The 18258-nt window shown below is 42.2% G+C and overlaps 1 protein-coding gene across 15 annotated transcripts in view; it reads right to left on the bottom strand.

Annotated features, from left to right (window-relative positions):
• Positions 1 to 45: 45 nt before the first annotated feature.
• Positions 46 to 18258, bottom strand: part of myocd (myocardin) — a 106029-nt gene continuing 87816 nt past the window's right edge. For 6 of the 15 annotated variants that reach the window (XM_046377229.1, XM_046377230.1, XM_046377228.1 and 3 more), the window contains 11 exons: positions 14230 to 14385; positions 9273 to 9457; positions 7852 to 7956; positions 7426 to 7748; positions 6725 to 6881; positions 6101 to 6634; positions 5495 to 5986; positions 4734 to 4874; positions 4181 to 4309; positions 3442 to 3499; positions 46 to 3255 (listed from right to left, as the gene is read on the bottom strand). In XM_046377229.1, the coding sequence (XP_046233185.1) occupies positions 2639 to 3255; positions 3442 to 3499; positions 4181 to 4309; positions 4734 to 4874; positions 5495 to 5986; positions 6101 to 6634; positions 6725 to 6881; positions 7426 to 7748; positions 7852 to 7956; positions 9273 to 9457; positions 14230 to 14385 (2897 nt within the window). In that variant the 3' untranslated portion in view covers positions 46 to 2638. Of the gene's footprint in view, positions 3329 to 3441; positions 3500 to 4180; positions 4310 to 4733; positions 4875 to 5494; positions 5987 to 6100; positions 6635 to 6724; positions 6882 to 7425; positions 7749 to 7851; positions 7957 to 9272; positions 9458 to 14229; positions 14386 to 18258 lie in introns of all 15 variants that reach the window. The other 9 variants (XM_046377236.1, XM_046377238.1, XM_046377242.1 and 6 more) reach the window with 5 other exon arrangements.

The following is an 18258-nucleotide window of genomic DNA, read 5'->3' as shown; positions in this document are numbered from 1 at the left end:
TATTGTGTGCTTCTTGTGAATAAAAAAAAGAAACTGCAGTAATGATTTTGCTGTGATAAGTTTATTGCTCTTCTTTCTGTAATATACAGGGATGCAGGCAAATACTTTTTTTTTTTTTTTTTTTTTTTTAAACGATAGTAAAGCAAGTCTGTGGCCAAGCAACGTCGAAGCTTCTGTCAGATGTGATTTTCTTTCCCCTTTTCGGGAGAATTATTGCAAAATGAAACCCACAAAATAACAAGGCCAGTAGATATTCTTCAACAGAAGACAGGAAGTAAAGAATATCTGCTTTGTCATATAGTGAAGATGGGCATTGAGAGCCTACACGTCACCATAGAAGCAACACTTCATAAGTAACAGAAAAAAAAAGCAATATTTGGTCTAAACAGAACACAAAGTCTAAACAGAACACAAGTAAATGAAACAAATTAATTGGCCAATGCACTTAAAGCAATAGTTTGACATTCAGGGAAGTGTGCTCATTCACTTTCTTGCCCAGAGTTACCCAACTGAGAAGACTGATACCACTCTAATGTCTGTCTGGTACAGATGAAACAGCTCTCAGCTCGGGAGCAGCAGCTCTTGCAAAGAGACTTTCTCCATCCACGACAATTTTCAAAGTTTTTTTTTCTCGTCCATTGCTCATGAAGTTTCCTGTCAGCACGATGTTGTTAACATAACAGAAACTCTGAGCCGGTTGTTAACAAGTGGAACAATATTGTTGGCCAGCTATTCTGATTGCTCATTTATGTGTTTCTCCAGAAGTTGAGTCTGTTTCAACTTTGTCACCGCGAGGCTGCTGTGTTTTTTTTTTTCCTGTGTGGCCTGTACCTCCTCAGCCTAAATGCACTAACCACACTCCAAATGAATGAGAAGACTGGCATTTTGGGTACAGCGTCTGATCTGGTCTGAATGAGGCCTGACTAGACCTTAACAGCAGGCTAACAGTTTCACAGTTTGCAGATATGAGAGTGGTATCTTCTCATCTTACGCCTTCCTTTAAGCATTTACAAGGGTGAAAAACTGACAATAACTGACTAAAACTAAAACCTTAAAGGTGTTTTGAGTCAGAAGTGATGTCATTAGTGTAACTACTGTGTGTATACTCTGGCTTTGGTACAAGTTTATGCTGTGTTAATATGCAGTATTCACAGTAAAGGTCTGAATATATTACATTTTCCTATTCACAAGTGCTAATAATGCACACTTCCACTTCATATGATTCTATAAAGAAAATGATTTAAGAGAGCATGGCTTTTCCAAGTGGTTCTTACACTTTGTATAACATTTTTAAGAGAATTGATTTACAAAGAAATATCCATGGTCCAAATGGCAGCACTGGAGTTTCCAGTAAATGAAAGAGTCCCAATCTAATATTAAAGGAATGTCAGTATAAATACAGGATAAAGTATAAATATAAAAACACAAAATAAATAACTGATTGGCCTGGGAATAGAAAGGGTGAAATTTATATGATCAAGAACTGATTTAGTAAGAAAAAAACAGAGATGAAGTAGCATTTTTCATTTGCGTTTTCATTGAAATGTGTCTGATTTTGCAGCTAAACAAGCTTTTTGTGGAGCTTTTTGTATTAATATTTGTTAACAATTTTCAGGGAATAATAAATCTATAATACATTGTAAAGGAGAAACTGGTATAAAATTTTTCAGTAATAAAAAGCTGTTGCAAATAAGGCACTGTTTGTCTGACGATTAAAACCGATAAGACCAAAGTTTTTTCAGACATTAATTTTTCTCCGTAATGTCATTTTGTGGATAAATACACCAAATAGTGTAAAGAAACTTGTATAAAAAAAGTCTTTCAAAGGAATGACAACCATTTCTATGCACATATTCTAAGCTTAAGCAAACTGTGACAAATGTGTATTTAGCTAGAGGTGCACAGTGAGATTTTTTTTTTGTCATATTTACATCAATTGATGAACTGATTACATAATACACTTGATTAGTGGCTTGTTGTCTCCCACACCACTGACAAAATATGCAGACGTCAACCTGTCTCTGTCAGTACAGATAGTTAAGATATTTACAAAATGGCCATAATAAGCAATCCAATTCAACTTGTAATTCCTTTCATTTTTTTTCCAGTAATACAAACAAAGACTCAAAAAATATACAATGACTGTCAACATGTGTCTTCAAGTCTAGGTGGTGTAACACTGATATTGCATAAAGTGTTGGTATAAAGCACTGTAATTATGTATTTCCATTATCTAGAAAATCCTTCATGTGTCCACTATCTTACTTTTATGGCAACTGTGCGCATGCACGTTTGAAGATTGTGTCAAAAAGCACCTAGTCTTTGGATTCTGGATATAAAGGCAACATGAGAACCTCACTTCAGTGAAAAAAAGTCAAAATATAATTCTGGAGTTCAACTTCTGAACTTCTGACTTAGCTATCTTTCTTTGGATGTAGGCTAACGGTCTACTTGACGTGATATCCCATTGCACAACAAGAGGTGAATTCTGGCACTTGGGCTGAAGCTGTTAAGGCAAAATTCAATAGTTCTTTGCTATGGTCAAGGCTAATATGAGCAGTCTGTACAGCTAATGCAAGCTTGTGTCTTGTGTTTGATGGTTAGCATGTTAGCCAGGGCTTTGCTGGCAATAATGCCTTCACCAATGCTCCAGGTGAAGGTCCATGGCAGAGTTCAAGTTAATGTCTGTAACATCAAGGAACTCTGAGTTGAAGATGTTGGGCCCGCTGGGTGGAGCAACACTGAAGGCCGTGGCTGAGCTAGGTGGTGTCAGGTCCAGCCACTCCATTGTCTCCCACGGCGTCTCACTGAAAGTCATGCTGACCATCCCTTGCACCTCTGAGACAGCGGACGCCTTGGTGCTGATGGGCGACAAGGGCGTGTCCATCAGATCTCTATTGGTCAGAAGTTTGTCCTGTTGGAGATGTTGAGGGTGGCGGTGGTGGTTATGGGGGCTGCCGTACCCTTCGCCGTCTCTGTTCCCTTCATCTTCCTGACCCCTGTCCTCAGTAGCCCTTTTAAGCAGGGCCACTTCCCCTCCCCAGCCAGCTGGACTTGCCAGCAGAGTCTCCAGGTGGCTCTCAGTGATGGGATTGGCCGAGTGGTCATAAGGGGGCTGGGTGGGGGACAGGTGTTCGTAGTGTCTGTGGAACCTCGGGATGAGGAGGCCGAGACACCCTGGGGACACAGTAATGTGAGGCACAACTTTGGTTACAGAGGACCTCTCCCTCTCTTCTCTGGCGTTAGCTGGCATCTCTTGAAGAGAAAGAGGAGAGGAGGGAGGGGTCACACCAGGTACTGGGTTCTGATACCACTGTGTGGGGCAAGACTGTCATTTCAAACAAATGCATTTGGTGAATTACATGGAGCTTTTGAACCATCTTTAACTTATCTTGCATATGCATGTGCAGTGTAAACAACATTTGCGGAATTTCACCTTACCTCCACTCTCTATGAGCACATCCAAAAGTTCGTCCATCTGCTGACTTCTGGTCAGTTGCTGAAACAGTAATAAAAAAAATGACTCTTTTTATCAACTGAGCAATAATTGACAATTCAGTCTAATTACGTTAAAAGGTTTTACACGAAAAATATGCAAGCTTTCAAGCAGTCTAGACTTGCAGGATTTCAGAGTTTTGATAGTACAAACTTTTCTCGGAGACACACCTCTCAATTTATTGACTGAGAGGTGCTTTTCTGACATATGGCAATAAAAAGGTAAAGATGGATCAAAGGACTCCAAGCGCTTGACTCCTAGTGCTTTAAAGGGAGCTACTGAAACTGGCTCTGGCTCTGTATTTTGTATACAGTTAGCCCTGCACTCTATAGCTCTATCAGTAAACTAGGTTACTGTTCACTACTCAAAAAGGAAAAGTTTAATATGAGCTGACAATATCAGCCTGCCCATGTAGTTTTGTTGGGCGCACAAAAGTACCTCTCCAAATGAATTACATCTATCTTCAAACAATGCTTGTAGAACTAAAACACCAATTTGCTTCAGACTTAGTAGAGGATGGAAAGTTAGTGCAGTGAACAAAGCAAATGGATGAATCAAAGGTGTGCAAAACAGGTGATGGATGAAAAAAGAAGACAGTTAGGAAAGTGGAATTAGAGCAACGCCGATAGGTAAAATCTCTGGCCAGCCATTCTCTACTGACTTTTAGCATGAATTTGAGTTTACCTGCTTGACTGCATCCTCATAGCATGGGGGCTGTCTTAAGTCAGATGCATCTGAATCTGAGCTACTGAAGGCAGGGGGAGAGACCTGGCACTTTTGGCCAACATGCCGAGGAGAGGGCAATACTGACATCTATATGAAAAATAGGTGAAAAGTGACATTAGCCCACCAATTAGAATAGGGGAGCTTACCAAATGTGAATGTATTGCAAATTTCAAAAAATAGATCAATCAAGGGTAAATCAGGCCCTCTTGTTTGAAAAACCTCATCACATTACACATTTCACTTTACGAAAAGGGTTGGCGTTGTGTTCTGGTAAAGGAAAAGTCACCAACACGTGAAGGAATAAGTGATGAAAACAGATGAATCTGTTTTAAAGAGCAGAGCTATGACAAGAGTGCCAATGAACCTCATAACAACAGACAATTATATAGAGTCAGACAGACCACAAATTAATAGAAAAGAGAAGAACAGTTTCGTGAACGTGAGATGATTCAGATGACGTACATAACACTGACATGACACCAAACGCTCTTAATGCTGGCATAATATTTACCTTTGGTTGAATATCCTGGTTGTCAGCCTTGGCTGAGGCACTGTGGCCACAGTCAGCTGAGTTAGGAAAGACTCCCTGAAGGCTCCTTTGGTCAGAAGGATAAGAACAGTTCACCGTCTGGCCGCCATTCTTCTGTTGCATCTGTAGATGCCAGAATGTACATTAGAAATCATAACATTCTGAGATGCTGTTTACAATTATTTTCAGAGTTGTAAAAGGAGGTAAACCAAATGGGAAATTAGGGGGTAATGTTTGGTCATTTCACCACACTGATCTAGACTGAAAATCTGGCTGGTAAAATTGGCATCTTGTGATAATTAAATTAATGAATTTGTGCCATTACATCTAAATCAGAAGAAGTGATTATATCGGTCAGTATTTGATTCAAAATTGTGGTTTTAGGTTTGCCTAATTATGCTAATGAATAATCACAACAGGATGGTCAACACTGATAGGAATATTAGGCTATTATTAAGGTAAATAGCAATGGTACATGGGGCAGTATTTTCAATGAAGACACGTTTGTATTACACAAAATGGGCTGTTCTGAGGCTCACACTGGGTTAGCTGATGTCAGTCAAATCAGGCTCAAGGACAAGCCACTAGCACAGCTGTAGATTCTAAGTCTTGTTAAGAACCGAACGTCGAACAACCCTTTGCTTCAAACGAAAACGATAATAGAACTTATACATGAAGATAAATTGTCTGACTTTGCCACATAACTTCTAACAATGATGCTTCTGTCTATAAATACATCATACCTGCATGTTGCGTGCTCTGTTATTGCCCTGGGGGTGGGGGTGAACACAACCATCTCTTCCCAGTGGAGGTGACAGCAAGTAGGGGTTATTAGGAGATGAAGGCTGGGGGCTAGTAGAGGGCTTTCCAATTGGGGAGTCTTGCGGTGAGCACTGTGGACTGAGGAAAGCTGACATTGTAGAGGGGCTACCAGAGGACGTGTCCATACATTGTGGCCCACCTGGGCCCCCCATACTGGGGAGCGGGGCATTGCAGTGTCCCATATCCTCCATGCAGTTGCCAGGAGAGCTCTTCAGCTGTTTGGGAGAAGACAGAGGACAGCTAGAAGACAAGGACATGGGCTCCTGCTTGATAGTCACCCCAAAGAAGTGCTGGCCCATCATGGCTGGAGATTGTTGGTGGTGTATAGGGGGGTTGGATGTAGGAGCGATGCTGTCCTGTGTTGCTCCATAGCAGCGTTTCCTCTTGTGAAGCTGCATCTTCAGCTCTTCAACCTATCAAGCATGGTGACAAAAACACTTTTAAAGATGTTTGCAGCTTTAAAAGTTTTTGTCATGATTATATACAAGGATGACCTATTGGTGACTGACACGCTGTTGTTTCCTCACCTGTCTCTGCTCCTGATGCAGCTTCCACGTCAGCTCTTCAATCACCTTCTGCTTTTCCACCAGCATTTTATCTTTCTCAGCTTCCACTCCATCCATACCTCCGCCGTCCCCTGCCCTCAGTCCTCCCCCACCTAGGCTCCCTCCTCCTACGCCATCTTCCATATTGAGCTGGGTCGGAGATGGCTGCAAGCCGAACTGCGTTGGTGAAGACATGGGCACATCACTGAAGCTGTCTGGAAGCGAGCCGCTGAGGGACAACTCAGATGAGGCCGGAGAGATGGGAGGGGTGGAGGAGGTACTTGGGTAAGGATAGTACCCTCCCTGTGACAGGGCACTGGAAGAGGATGGGGACTGATAGGAGGACAGGGACCCCGTGGGTGTGACAGGGAAGGTCACTGTGGTGATGTCAGAGGCACCCGAGGGTGAGGAGCCGGCGTTAGAGTCCTTGAAAGGCCGAAGTCGCTCGATGAGGGCCGTCTTGGTGCCAGAGACGGGCATGCCACGAATTCGCAGGTGCTGCCTAAGCTCTGATACCTTGCATAGCAAGGAAAAAACAGAGTCAACATCAGAATCTTATAATACCTCCAGTACAGTGCCAATCTTTCTTAACTTTGTAATGCCTACTTTTAGGTCATCCAGATTAGCGGGCAGGGGCCCAGGTTTGATCGGTAATGTGTTGCTCTGGTTGGGATATGTGTTCTTGACCGGGGAGGAGGAGTTACTGTTGGTTTGGCTGGATGGACCACTGGAGCTGCAGGCTGACAGCTGCTCACTCACTCCTCTAAAGTGGGAAAATTAAAGTGCATTAGTTAATAAAAATAGCAATGGGAAAAACATATATCAACTTGAAACCACCCTTTATCACTGGATGATAAATGGTTTCATTAATGGGTTAATAAATTTAATAAAAAACCCTTCTCAGATGAGTTGAAAATAAATATGTTTCATTTGATTAATGTAACTGTTGGATAAAATACATATGCACTTTTTTTTTTTTTTACATTTTGGCTTTGCCTGGGGTGGAACCAACACTATTCCCAGTATTTCCTTTGGAACTAACTTTCACCATCATTAGCAAAAGCATTTTCTCAAATCAACTGTTGCTAGCTTTCTCCACAGCTTTCAGCTGCATCTCATGGACTTCATCAGTGAATGCTCACTTGCCATGTAGCTCTCCCAATGACCTGACTATGGATCTCAGCAAACTCTCTTCCCTGATGAAGACCATAAAATAACATGGCTAAAGCCACTGGCAAAAGCTCGACAAGCTCGAGTGAAGGTTATTGAATCAGAATTGTTGTTGTTTGTCCGTGAGCATGACTTACTTCTGGGTTTGGCTCTGTGGATGAGGCTGGTAGCTGAAAGCGGGCTGCCGCTGCTGAGCCTGGGCTTGTGTCTGTGGAGTGTGTGCGTGCTGCTGTGACTGCTGCGACTGTGCATGTGTGTGAGCGTGTTTCTGCTGGCTGAGAATTTGTAGCTGCAGGAAGAGCTGCTGCTGCTGCAGGAGTCGGGCATAGGCTGAGTCCATGGGTGGAGGGGACTTCTCTGCCTTCTGGTCTGGAGGAATATACTGGTGGTACTTGAGCTTCTTCACCTTAGGCTTCACATCTTTGGGCTTCTTGTGACGGTTCTTGTCTGATGTCTTAGACTTTTGAGAGTAAAAAGGGTGAGATAATGTGAGCAAGCTAATGGTCTTAACACAGACAAAAGGTAAAGCTAAAATGGAGGCAATTTCTTCAAATAATACAGACCTTTACAATAGCAGGAACAGGTATAGGGGGAGTAGTTTGGCTGCTGTTGGCACCAGACAGGCCTTCATCCTGGCTTTGTTCAGGTGGGTCTCTGGTTGTATTTCCCTGGTCACAAATAAAAACATCACACTCTTTATGATCCTTTCTATGTCCATTCAGAGCCTCTCTGTTGGACCAGCTATTGAAATGCACATTTGTACACTGAAAATCTTTGACTACTGGCCATTTGATGTCACCTGCTGTTCTGGTCACTTACGCTTCATTTCTGCATTCTACAGGTTAAACAGTAGATAAACTGCCTGAAAAGCAATACAGTCATGCTGTTGCCTTTGTGGGGCTCTGTTTGGTCATAGCAATGCTTTGATGGCTAACATGAGTATGCATACAACATATTAAATCACTGAACACAAAAGTGTAGTATTACCTCATCAAGCCAGCTACAGTATCAAAATGTTTACAAGTTAATGCATCAATAATGATAATCCACTGGTATAATATATAACAGTGACGGGGCGTTTTTACTTTGACAGTATGTGCTTTTGCTTTTACACACTTCATTGATAATAAGTGGAGATAATGTAATAAGTGTAATGTAATAAGAGACAATGTAATCCAAGTGGAGATAATGTAATTTTACCCAATTTTCAATGCGTACTCATGCATGCCTACTCATAATGAAGCATTTTTACAATGGTTGCCAAACAATACTACACAGTGTAAAACACAAGTATACAAGTATATATTGATTTCCCTTTATTGGACACTTTCATATATATTTTGTTAGTGTTGCCCTCGATTTTACTCTGAATAAATCTGTGTTCTTTACCTGTCTGCAATTCTTCAGGACTATAAAACTGAACTGAGGAGGCATGCTTGGCTGCTTGCAAGACAGTTTGTAATCCAAATGGAATAATTACACCCAAAAATGCACGTATCGATGTGTCATTTGCAAAAGTATTCCAAAAACCTCTAAACAGGAATTTCCAACTGACATGAGACAGGGAACATTTTAGAGACATAAGTCTAACAAAAATAAACAACCCTGTTCTGGCATGACTTTAGAATCTATTGACCGTTATTGATGGCGACCGTTGGAATGAGGTCATTGCGAGTGAAAGGTGAGCAGTGAGGACATAAAGGCAGCTGTGCTGGCGGGAAGCCTTCGTGTGCAGGAAAATGACACCTGCCTGGTTCACTTCAGGCCAACAGTTACTGGAAAACAGAACGAGCTGAGGAGATGGTGGTGCAGTTCATTCCGCCACCACAGGAGAGCAGAACAAGCAAAGCAGTGAAAGAAGGATGGAGGAAACCAGAGGGGAGATGGAAGGAATTCCAGATAATGACATTTTTTTACTTCCATGCTGTAAACAGAGAGAGAGAGCGAGAGAGAGAAAGAGAGAGAGGTGTCTTTTGTCTTTTACCTGCCGTGGGCTGGTGAGGGCAGGTGAGGAGGAGGAGGAGGGTGCGCTGCCGACAGCCTCAGACGAAGGGCAGGCCGAGCCCTGCGACTCATCACTGTGGTGCTGCTCTGGAGACAGACTCTCACTGCTGCTGTCCTCCTCAAATGCATAAGAGTCCTCCTGCTTTGGGAACTTACCATGGTTTACTGCAAGAAGAGCACAAAGGCAAAGAAACAAAGAGGGATAAGAGAGAATGCTTTTAAAAGATAATGACCGTCTGTTTCATCTTTTCTATTGTTTATTATGAAATTGTTTATAGATCAGGGAACACATTACAAAAATGAAGTCAGATGAAGCATGAAACATGAGCAGTCAAATGACCAGGCAGGTTGTACAACAAGCCAAGAGTATATCCAGATTTTTTTTAAACGACTTTATTTGGAGGTAAAATTGAAAGTGAGCACACGCGGAATGTCACTAATAATCCCTCACTGCACAGGAAAACCCACACGCGCACAACAACGGCAAGTGCACTAGGTCTGTAAACTATGACGGCTGTTCACAACTGACAGCTTGGCTATTAATATAACCATCTGCCTTTGTTTTCTCTCCCAAATAAGTTTGTCTAACCGGTTTAAAAGCCGCAGTCATCTGACTGTTCGTTTTTCCAACTTCTTGTTAGTGATGTCACCACATTTCCAGAGCTCAACATCTAAAAAAAACAGCTTGGTGTGTCCATTCTTATTTGTAACAATATAACTGAAAATAAGCACATACATGAATTGATTACCAGCCAGGTGAAGCAACTGCCCATCAAGACCACCATTAGGTTTATAACTGCAGCTTTGTTAATACTGCAGGCACCATTAAAGCACATTCAAAACTAAAACGATAGAAACCTCACAATAAGCAGTACCTACATTGTAAGTTAATCTTAAGGAGTCTTACAGACCAAATCACTGCGCCATCAACTTCAGGGTAGACAGCTGTAGTCTGAATTGTGGAGATATGTGAAACTTCATTTTTAAAGAGAGTGAATACTGTGGACCTATCTGACATTTCTGTTGTTCTTTCTTGTTGTTTTATGTTCTTTGTTGCTTAAGATAGTTAAAGTGTTGTTATTACATGGAAGCATCAAATATATATTTTTGATGAATGAGATATATACACACTGAAAAAACATCAGAAAAAAAAAATTAAACTGTATGTAAGCTACATGGCTGTTAGGAAGCAACTCTAAACAAACACTGTGATTGGTTCTATAGAAGATTAAATAAAAGGCCCTGACAACCCATTTTCTTATAACCACTGATGGTTCCTGCTATTGACTGTAATACAAAGATCAACATGAGAGCCCCCCAAAGCCGAAGCCAAAACACGTTGATCACCCCCTGGTGGCTGGGTCCAGTACAGGTCATACCCACTCCATGTTGTTAGATGGGACATGGGCCAAACTAAAAACTCAAAGTGCATGTCAAATACAGTTTTCCCAAAGTTGGTTTCTGTCATTTCAGGTAGGTCTTACCACACTGATGTATGTCCAGTTGTCTGTAAAATGTGGGTGAAACATGGTGATTGACAGCTGAGCACTGCTCATGATTCAGTCAGACAGGTGTATGAGCGAGCATATGTCAGTGCATCCTGTATAATCATAAACATTTTCTGACTTTGTCATGCTCACATGACAGATTTGTGTTTCTGTTTTTATCTTCTTGATGGTTTGAAGAGAGAAATGATGTGATGTCATGACCTACACGCCATTTCAAATCTAGCGATATTTGAATCAAAATGCGTTAGGTTAGGTCAGGTTAATCAGATCAGAATGGGTTACCCATCCAAGATGTAATAAGCAGAAACTGTCCTTTAATTTTTGGCATACCAGAGGACAGAAGGCAAACTGTTCCACACTGCACACAATGTATTTTGACTTTGGGACCATTGGTATTCACACACTGCCTGTCTGTCACCGACACCTAGTACAACACTCAGTCCAGAGGTGTTACGCTGTGTGGGTGAGAGACAGACACCACCACTTTTACACCCACCATGCTCTTGATTGGCTGGCCTGATAGTGAACACGGCTTTAATTGGAGGAGCTAAGAGTAGCTATCTAAGAGCTAAAGGGACAGAGCCAGGGGAGGGAGGTGGTAAAGGTTGGTGTGTGTGTGTGTGTGTGTGTGTGTGTGCGTGCACAGAGGTACAAGATTCTCTCTTTGTATCCAAACATGTGACAGGCAGGAACAGACCCTGGTTTCAATCACAGCACCAGAGCCATTCTGTGCAACTCAGTGACCTCGCAAAACACACACACACACACACACAGCTTAGTGCACAGCAATGTCCTAAATGCCATTTCCTCCCACCTGTTCATGTTTAACTCCTTTACTCTCCTCAGACACACACACACACACCCCAACATGCTCTGATTGGGTCATCTGTGAATATGTATATGTCCTAGCGCATTTTCTCCAGGCTACATCTTGTCTAGTACTTGCTGCTTCCATAGGTCTTTAAGTTAATTTGATGTCACTATTAGATTGTCATAGCAGAATTGCAGGAAATCTGCGAGCCGCGTACACTTCCGCTTTCCAAGTGGCTGGTTATGGCAGGTCACATAGTTTCCGACATTGCAGTGCAAAGGTTGAAACGATCGTTGGGAGTGTTGTGCGAGGGGATATAGAGCTTTAAGGTGAGGGGTTAATGCTGCCGGCGAGGGGAAGGCAACAGCCTGGTCCTGTCACAGAGCTTTGTAGGTGGCTGGCTGGAGCTATACAAAGCAGAAGGGAGGAGGCTAGGCACAAACATTCACACAGGTACGCCCACGCATACACACAAGGATGCACGCGAACCCAACTACACATCGCCACTTCGAAAGAAAAAAGGTTGGACCCAAATACAGCTGCCGTTCATCTCAATAAACGGTGCTGCCTTCCTCCCTCAGAGGTAGTGTAAACCAGCTGACGGCAGCTCGCCGTCTCCTTTACGCAACATGTTTACTGGGAGCTCAAGGGGGCAAACATAAAACCGCTAAAACGCCAGAGTCTAAAAAACACTAGTTCCACTGCCAAGAATGATATAGAGAGAGTGAGTAACATGTTGAGCATTAGAAGACAAACAGTGCGAGGGCTCAGCGCCGCAGTTGGACAGCTCAGGCTTGATCCTTTGCACAGCGCTAAATCAATGCACTGTCTAAGCATGTGTGTTGTGCATTTCGTTAAATCAAACACTGGAAGAGGTGGAGGTCTCATGAATGGTCTCCATACACTTAAGTCCACAATATACATCTGCAGCTGCCAAAGCAATCTCTTCTTAAACAAATTCTGCCTTTTCAGGACCACAACAACAACAGTTTTGGAGATCCACCCTGGGTTAGAGGGATTTTCTGGAATAAGCACAATGTTCTTAAAACATGTAAATAACATTCTCTGAGAGAGAAATACAAATAAATACATTCTCCTGCTAAGAAATGTGACTCACATTGAGAAGGAGACAACATGAAAGAGTCCAGGAGAATGTAAATGTGGGGAGAGAAAAGTTATCAGCGCTTTGTCTACTGAGTGAAAGTTTTATTTGCATCGGCACTTCTTTATCTAATTAGTCACCCTTTATAAAGTGAATTCATGGTTAATAAACCATTTACTAAAGCTTTATAGATCAATTATACACCATTAATGAGCAGTTGGAAATGTTGGTATCCATTAACAAATAATCCTTGGGTCAGAGGTTATTGGGAAGACTGTCTTCTGACTTCAATGAGCTTTATAGTCATGATGTTGAAACAACATGGACCCTTCAAAGAAAATGTGTTATATTTGATTGCTCAAAGCATTTAAACAGTAGTGTTACAACAGCAGTGCTAATAATTTGAATTTGAAGCTTCAAAATGATTTTGTCCCAGACTTGTAGTTGCACCAGTACATTCCATAAAACCACTAAAATACTGCTTTATCTCACATGTTGTCAGTTATGCCAAAAAAAAACCAAACTTTTCTAACAAATCCACAGTCACTTGACATGGACAGCAACTAAACATTACAACCACTGTGTTACAAGCTTCAGGTAGGTTTCTAACCAGTCAACCCAACATTTATTTTTGTTTCTGCGTATATGACATCAAAGTTGGTAACTCGCGTACAAAAGTTTTCACTGAGTTTCCGACTTGCTGCTCTGATTTGAGGCACATGAATTTTACTAGTCGGAATTATTCTGATTATTCTGACACCACATGACAGAATGCAGTACAAGTTGTTAATAAATGGGTTTTACGCTAAGTAAACAGTAAAGGGGTCCAAACGCTTCAAAGGACAACCTGGTAACACTGAAGTTGTTCTTATTAATGGACTGCAACAAATAAAGCCAATGTGTACAAAATAGAAACCATCCATGAAGACTGACTTGGAACAAAGTCACAATGAAAGCTTAGGTTTTAGTTTGTAACAAAGTCTACACTCTGTGGTATCGTGAAGTCGTGTCCTGTGAAGCGTTTCATTACATCAGTTACAAAGGAAGAAAGTTCAGGATTTGGGGGCACAGCTGGGTGCTAAAATATCAGAAGTATCTTCAGTCGTTCTCAGGATAAACTTAATGTCATCCTGCTGTTGTTCCAGACCTTTTTGTGGTGGAGGAACATCACGTTGATAAAAGATCTACAATAAACATTCTGCTTGCTTGTTTGACAAAATGATGTGACTGTGTTGAAGTCCAGCAGTGTAGTCATTAAACTACATGCTTGTTTGAGTAGATTACAATCTCTAACAGAGTGCTTTGTACTGCTGAATATATGACTTGAACAGTGGTTTGTTAATATACACACACACACACGGTCAGGAGGTAAACGTGCTCTCCATTCCATTAAAACAAACTGATGCTACCACCAAACACACACAGGTGGAGTCACGCAGCTTGAGATGCAAAGGGTGCTGAGATGGTGTTAAAGGGGTGTGAGACTACATGTCTCTCAGTGTCACTCTGCTGATACCTGTCATTGTGACGGCAGAGTCTAGAGGAATGATATTCTTTTGGACCAACTCCAGGGGCCCCGGCCTGAGAGCCAGCTTCTCATTCAGGTCCTCGGCGAGCCGGGCTCGCTTTAGCCTCATCTGGGCCTCCAGAGAGGAGCCGTCTGAGGCTGGGTCTGCATAACACACAGCAGCACCACACCGTCAACAACACACCACGGAAACACTGCTTACACAAGTCTGTACATACTGCACTAATGAAAATTAACAGCACATTTGCTCATGGTTGTATCTGAGTACAATTATACCAGTTACATTATAATGTGTATTCAAGGGATGAACAAATTTGTTTTTGTCAGAGCAGATCATCAGTAATCACGCAGGCTATTGGGAACAGCAGTAACAATGAAAATCTTTATTTAGAATAAAGAGTAATCAATTAACTTTAGTTACTTTGCTTTAATTCAGATTATTCAGTGTTGATAGGCTATTACGCATGGCGTGTAACCAATGGGATAGTGTTGTGGGCGGGATGATGAGTGAGACCACAGAGTGGATGATGCATCAAAACCAAAGTAGAACATCTTTAGTTTATTTTATTGGCTTTCTTCTGCCTTTTTTTTTTTTTTTACTTGTTGTACTTTACTGCTGTCACTCATGGTTTTCACAGACAGTCATCATCTACTTTGTTTGGATAAATCCTAAAACGGTACTTTTGATCAGAAAAAGTTCAGTTTTTCTATTTCATCATTATCATCATTAGTGTCATTATTACGATCATTGTTGTTGTTTTTGTTAAATAAACCCTGCTGTATTAAGTTGTCCATTCCCCCATGGACTCTACTTCCTCCAGCTTTCAATAATCAATATTTCTGTTTTGGATCCGATCTAATACCTGTCCAGCTGCTCCACTCCCAGCACAGCCAGACACTTTGAGCAGTAGAAAAATAAATGAAGGGGCTGTAATTTAAGGGCTGCAGCGGGTGAGATTTTCAACCTTTCACAATCTCTCTCTCTGTTAAATCCAGTATAAATAATCAGGGCCAGAGCTAACCTGGCTTGGCCTACAGTCTATCCACAGCACTCACAGCCCTGATTACCCGGCAGTGAGGAGAGAACACCTCATCAGTTTGATTATCTGAGAGCAAGTAAGAGCAACAGCACTTATTTGGTCAAATATAATTTTACTGAGATATTTCTGAGGGCTGACACAAGACACAGTGCCAAAAGAAAAGGAATCATATTGTGCTTTGTGCCGGACAACTCAGGTAGAGCATTACTGTCTGATGAAAAATGGAGCTGAAATCTAATACTTCAAACATCAACATTAAGTGATAGATTAATGAGCAAAATTAAGCATTTTTAATCTCCAGATAGGGCAAATATTTATCTTAATGACTCATTTAAATGAAAGTTGTATAATCCTTTATGTGACTTGGAGGATGACAGAAAGGAGAGCAGACGCATGTCCCTGAAGGATGATCAAGTGATGGAAGAAAGTACAGAAGGAATATTGTGATGGGCAATAAGAAAGAAAATGAAGGCTAAGGAAAAGGATAAACAGATCTAAAAATGATTAATAAACTGATGCATTTTGAAGCTCAGAACCGGGTACCTGGATTAAAAAAACTGACGGATGGATGTTATGGACGTATAAATGGAGTTAAAAAGAAAAAGACAAGAGTTCAATCTGAAATTGCTGTAAGACTGAGAGATCAAGGAGGAGATTAAAGAAAGATTAAAAAAAGAGCACTTTAAGTGGGTAAAAGTTCATGTAGAAAGAATGATGCAAAAGCAGGCAAAGGAAAGATCTTGTTGGAAAAATGAAAAAGAAAGAGAAAAAAGAAGGCGTGATAGGCAGGAAGGCAGGCCTTTGAGGATGGATGACAGTGGGTAAAGCACGTGGCATCCACCGGCAGGATGACATCAACATCAGTTTACAAGTGCCCACAGAGTCCCCCACCTCACCTGCCACTGACTGGCCTGATTTAAGACCTGATTTGACATCTCGGGGACACAGAGAGCTTTAAGAGTGTTTAAACTGTGTAACCAAACTGCCTAAAAAACATGTTCCACCGTAGCTGCACTGGCCCACAAGGGCATAATGTAACATGACCCGGTGAGTCTGAAGCTAGCTTACAGACTTTTAAACATTCTGCAGCAGTATTAAAACACACGGCGCACTTTAAACCTACTGCAATGCATATACCTGATGACTGTATCTGTCAAATGTAAACACTACACTAAGAGGTAAGACGTATGGTGTTTTAGGCAGGAATGATTCCCTTTGTGTTTCCATCCACGGAGGATTAAAAGAGTTTTTGTGCACGAACACATGCAGGAAAAAAAAGCACAGTAAACCTGCAGCTACAGCCCTATTATCTTTATGAGGAAATATTAGATTGTATGTGTGTGTGTATTCAGACCTGTGGCCAGCAGGCAGACAGTGTGCTCCGATGCAGGCCACACGCCAGTCAGGCCTGAGAGGCTGGGGCGGACTCTTGAATAGGCTAATAAACACCAGATGTTCCCTGGGTAATATATACACAGACCCTGTGCCGTGTCCATCTCCCCAGCAGGAATAACACAGACAGGCAGAGCCAGCCAGCATCTGAAGGATCACATGTATAGCAGCACCCAGGAGAAGGATGCTATGACGCCCTCTCTTCTTTTTAACATAAAGAGCTGGGAGACACTTTGGAGAGCTGTAAGGCATTTAGTGTGTGGGTGGAAGAAAGTGTGTACTAACAAACAGGAATCTTTGAAACCCTCTTCCATCTGCGCCACCGCCTGCAATCAAGAGATAAACAGCCAATTGAAACTACGTTTTTAAAAAAGTGCTTGCAGCGCCACTGACCAATTGCGGTTCTCCTTGCTGCCTTATCTGTGACAGACTCCTAGAAACTGATAGGGCCTCGCCGGGCCTCTGGATTCCGTTCCCCCGCACACTTACCAGCAGTTTATCTGGAGGCTGGAGCCTCTGTGAAATGGCAAACGGTGCCAGAGATATCATTCAACAAATCCCTGGCCCGCAGTCCCAGTCCCCCAGTTGTTCCTGGAGGCGAGTAACCGGAACAAAGGAAAAAAACAACACTACACGCTGCACTGGCATCGCTCACTGCTCCCAAGTTTGCCAAGACGACGCAGTGTTGCATTATAAGAAACTGATAAGATCTTAGTTTAAAAGTGGTTGTCTGCTGTGTAATGTCTAATGCTAAACAAACTTTGGTTTCTGATGAATATTTAAAACTTTGATTTCCACAAGTGTTGTAAATGCAAACAGAAATATTTGTCCGTGCTTGACATTTGTAGCAGGTAGTGTGCTGGCAGCCGAAGTCGAACGCGATAGCTGCGAACATAACAGCTCTGCCATGACCTAAAGAACACGAGAGGCCATTAATGGCAGGCGTAAGGATTTAAGACTTTGTTCAGTACACTCAGGTCTACTTGTTCTCATCACTATGTCTTACGTGACATTAAAAGCATGAAGCCTGCGTCTTACAAATGGCAGATCAGCCTCCGTGTTGCTGTGTTTGGGCGTGCCTCCGCTTTGATGTGGCGTTCTGCAGGCGCTGTGCTGTAAACAGGTAACGTCTCTGTAAATCTGGCCCAGCAGTCGCCGATTCTTCTGAGGCCGAGGGCCTCTTCCAGCGGGAGAGCATTCCTTGGCGGTCACTCACCGACCTGTCTGCCCTACTCGCTGGCTGCAGGCACTATCTGCCTGTCTCTCTGCCTGTAGGGCACATATATCCACCTGCTTCCTCTATGTCCACCTTTGCACTGTCACTACCCGTGGATTTATCTCTTTCTGGAGTCTGGATCTGCTTCTCTTCAGTGCATCTGTCATCTTGACTCTCTGCTGGTTTTTAATGCTTTAATCTTTGGTTCAAAGGCAGAGTTTCGAAATCGACCTCAGGTTACAGTATTTTACAGTGAGGAAAGTGAATCAGTCAGAAAAACTGTATACAAACCGGCAAGAGGCTACAGGTTTCCACTACAACTATTGCAAATCCAAAAAATTACTGCTGACAGCAGCTGATATTACCGGT

Source organism: Scatophagus argus, chromosome 21 (genome assembly GCF_020382885.2).
Source record: "Scatophagus argus isolate fScaArg1 chromosome 21, fScaArg1.pri, whole genome shotgun sequence".
Lineage (NCBI taxonomy): Eukaryota > Metazoa > Chordata > Actinopteri > Scatophagidae > Scatophagus > Scatophagus argus.
This window is presented reverse-complemented; position numbering and strand designations above follow the sequence as displayed.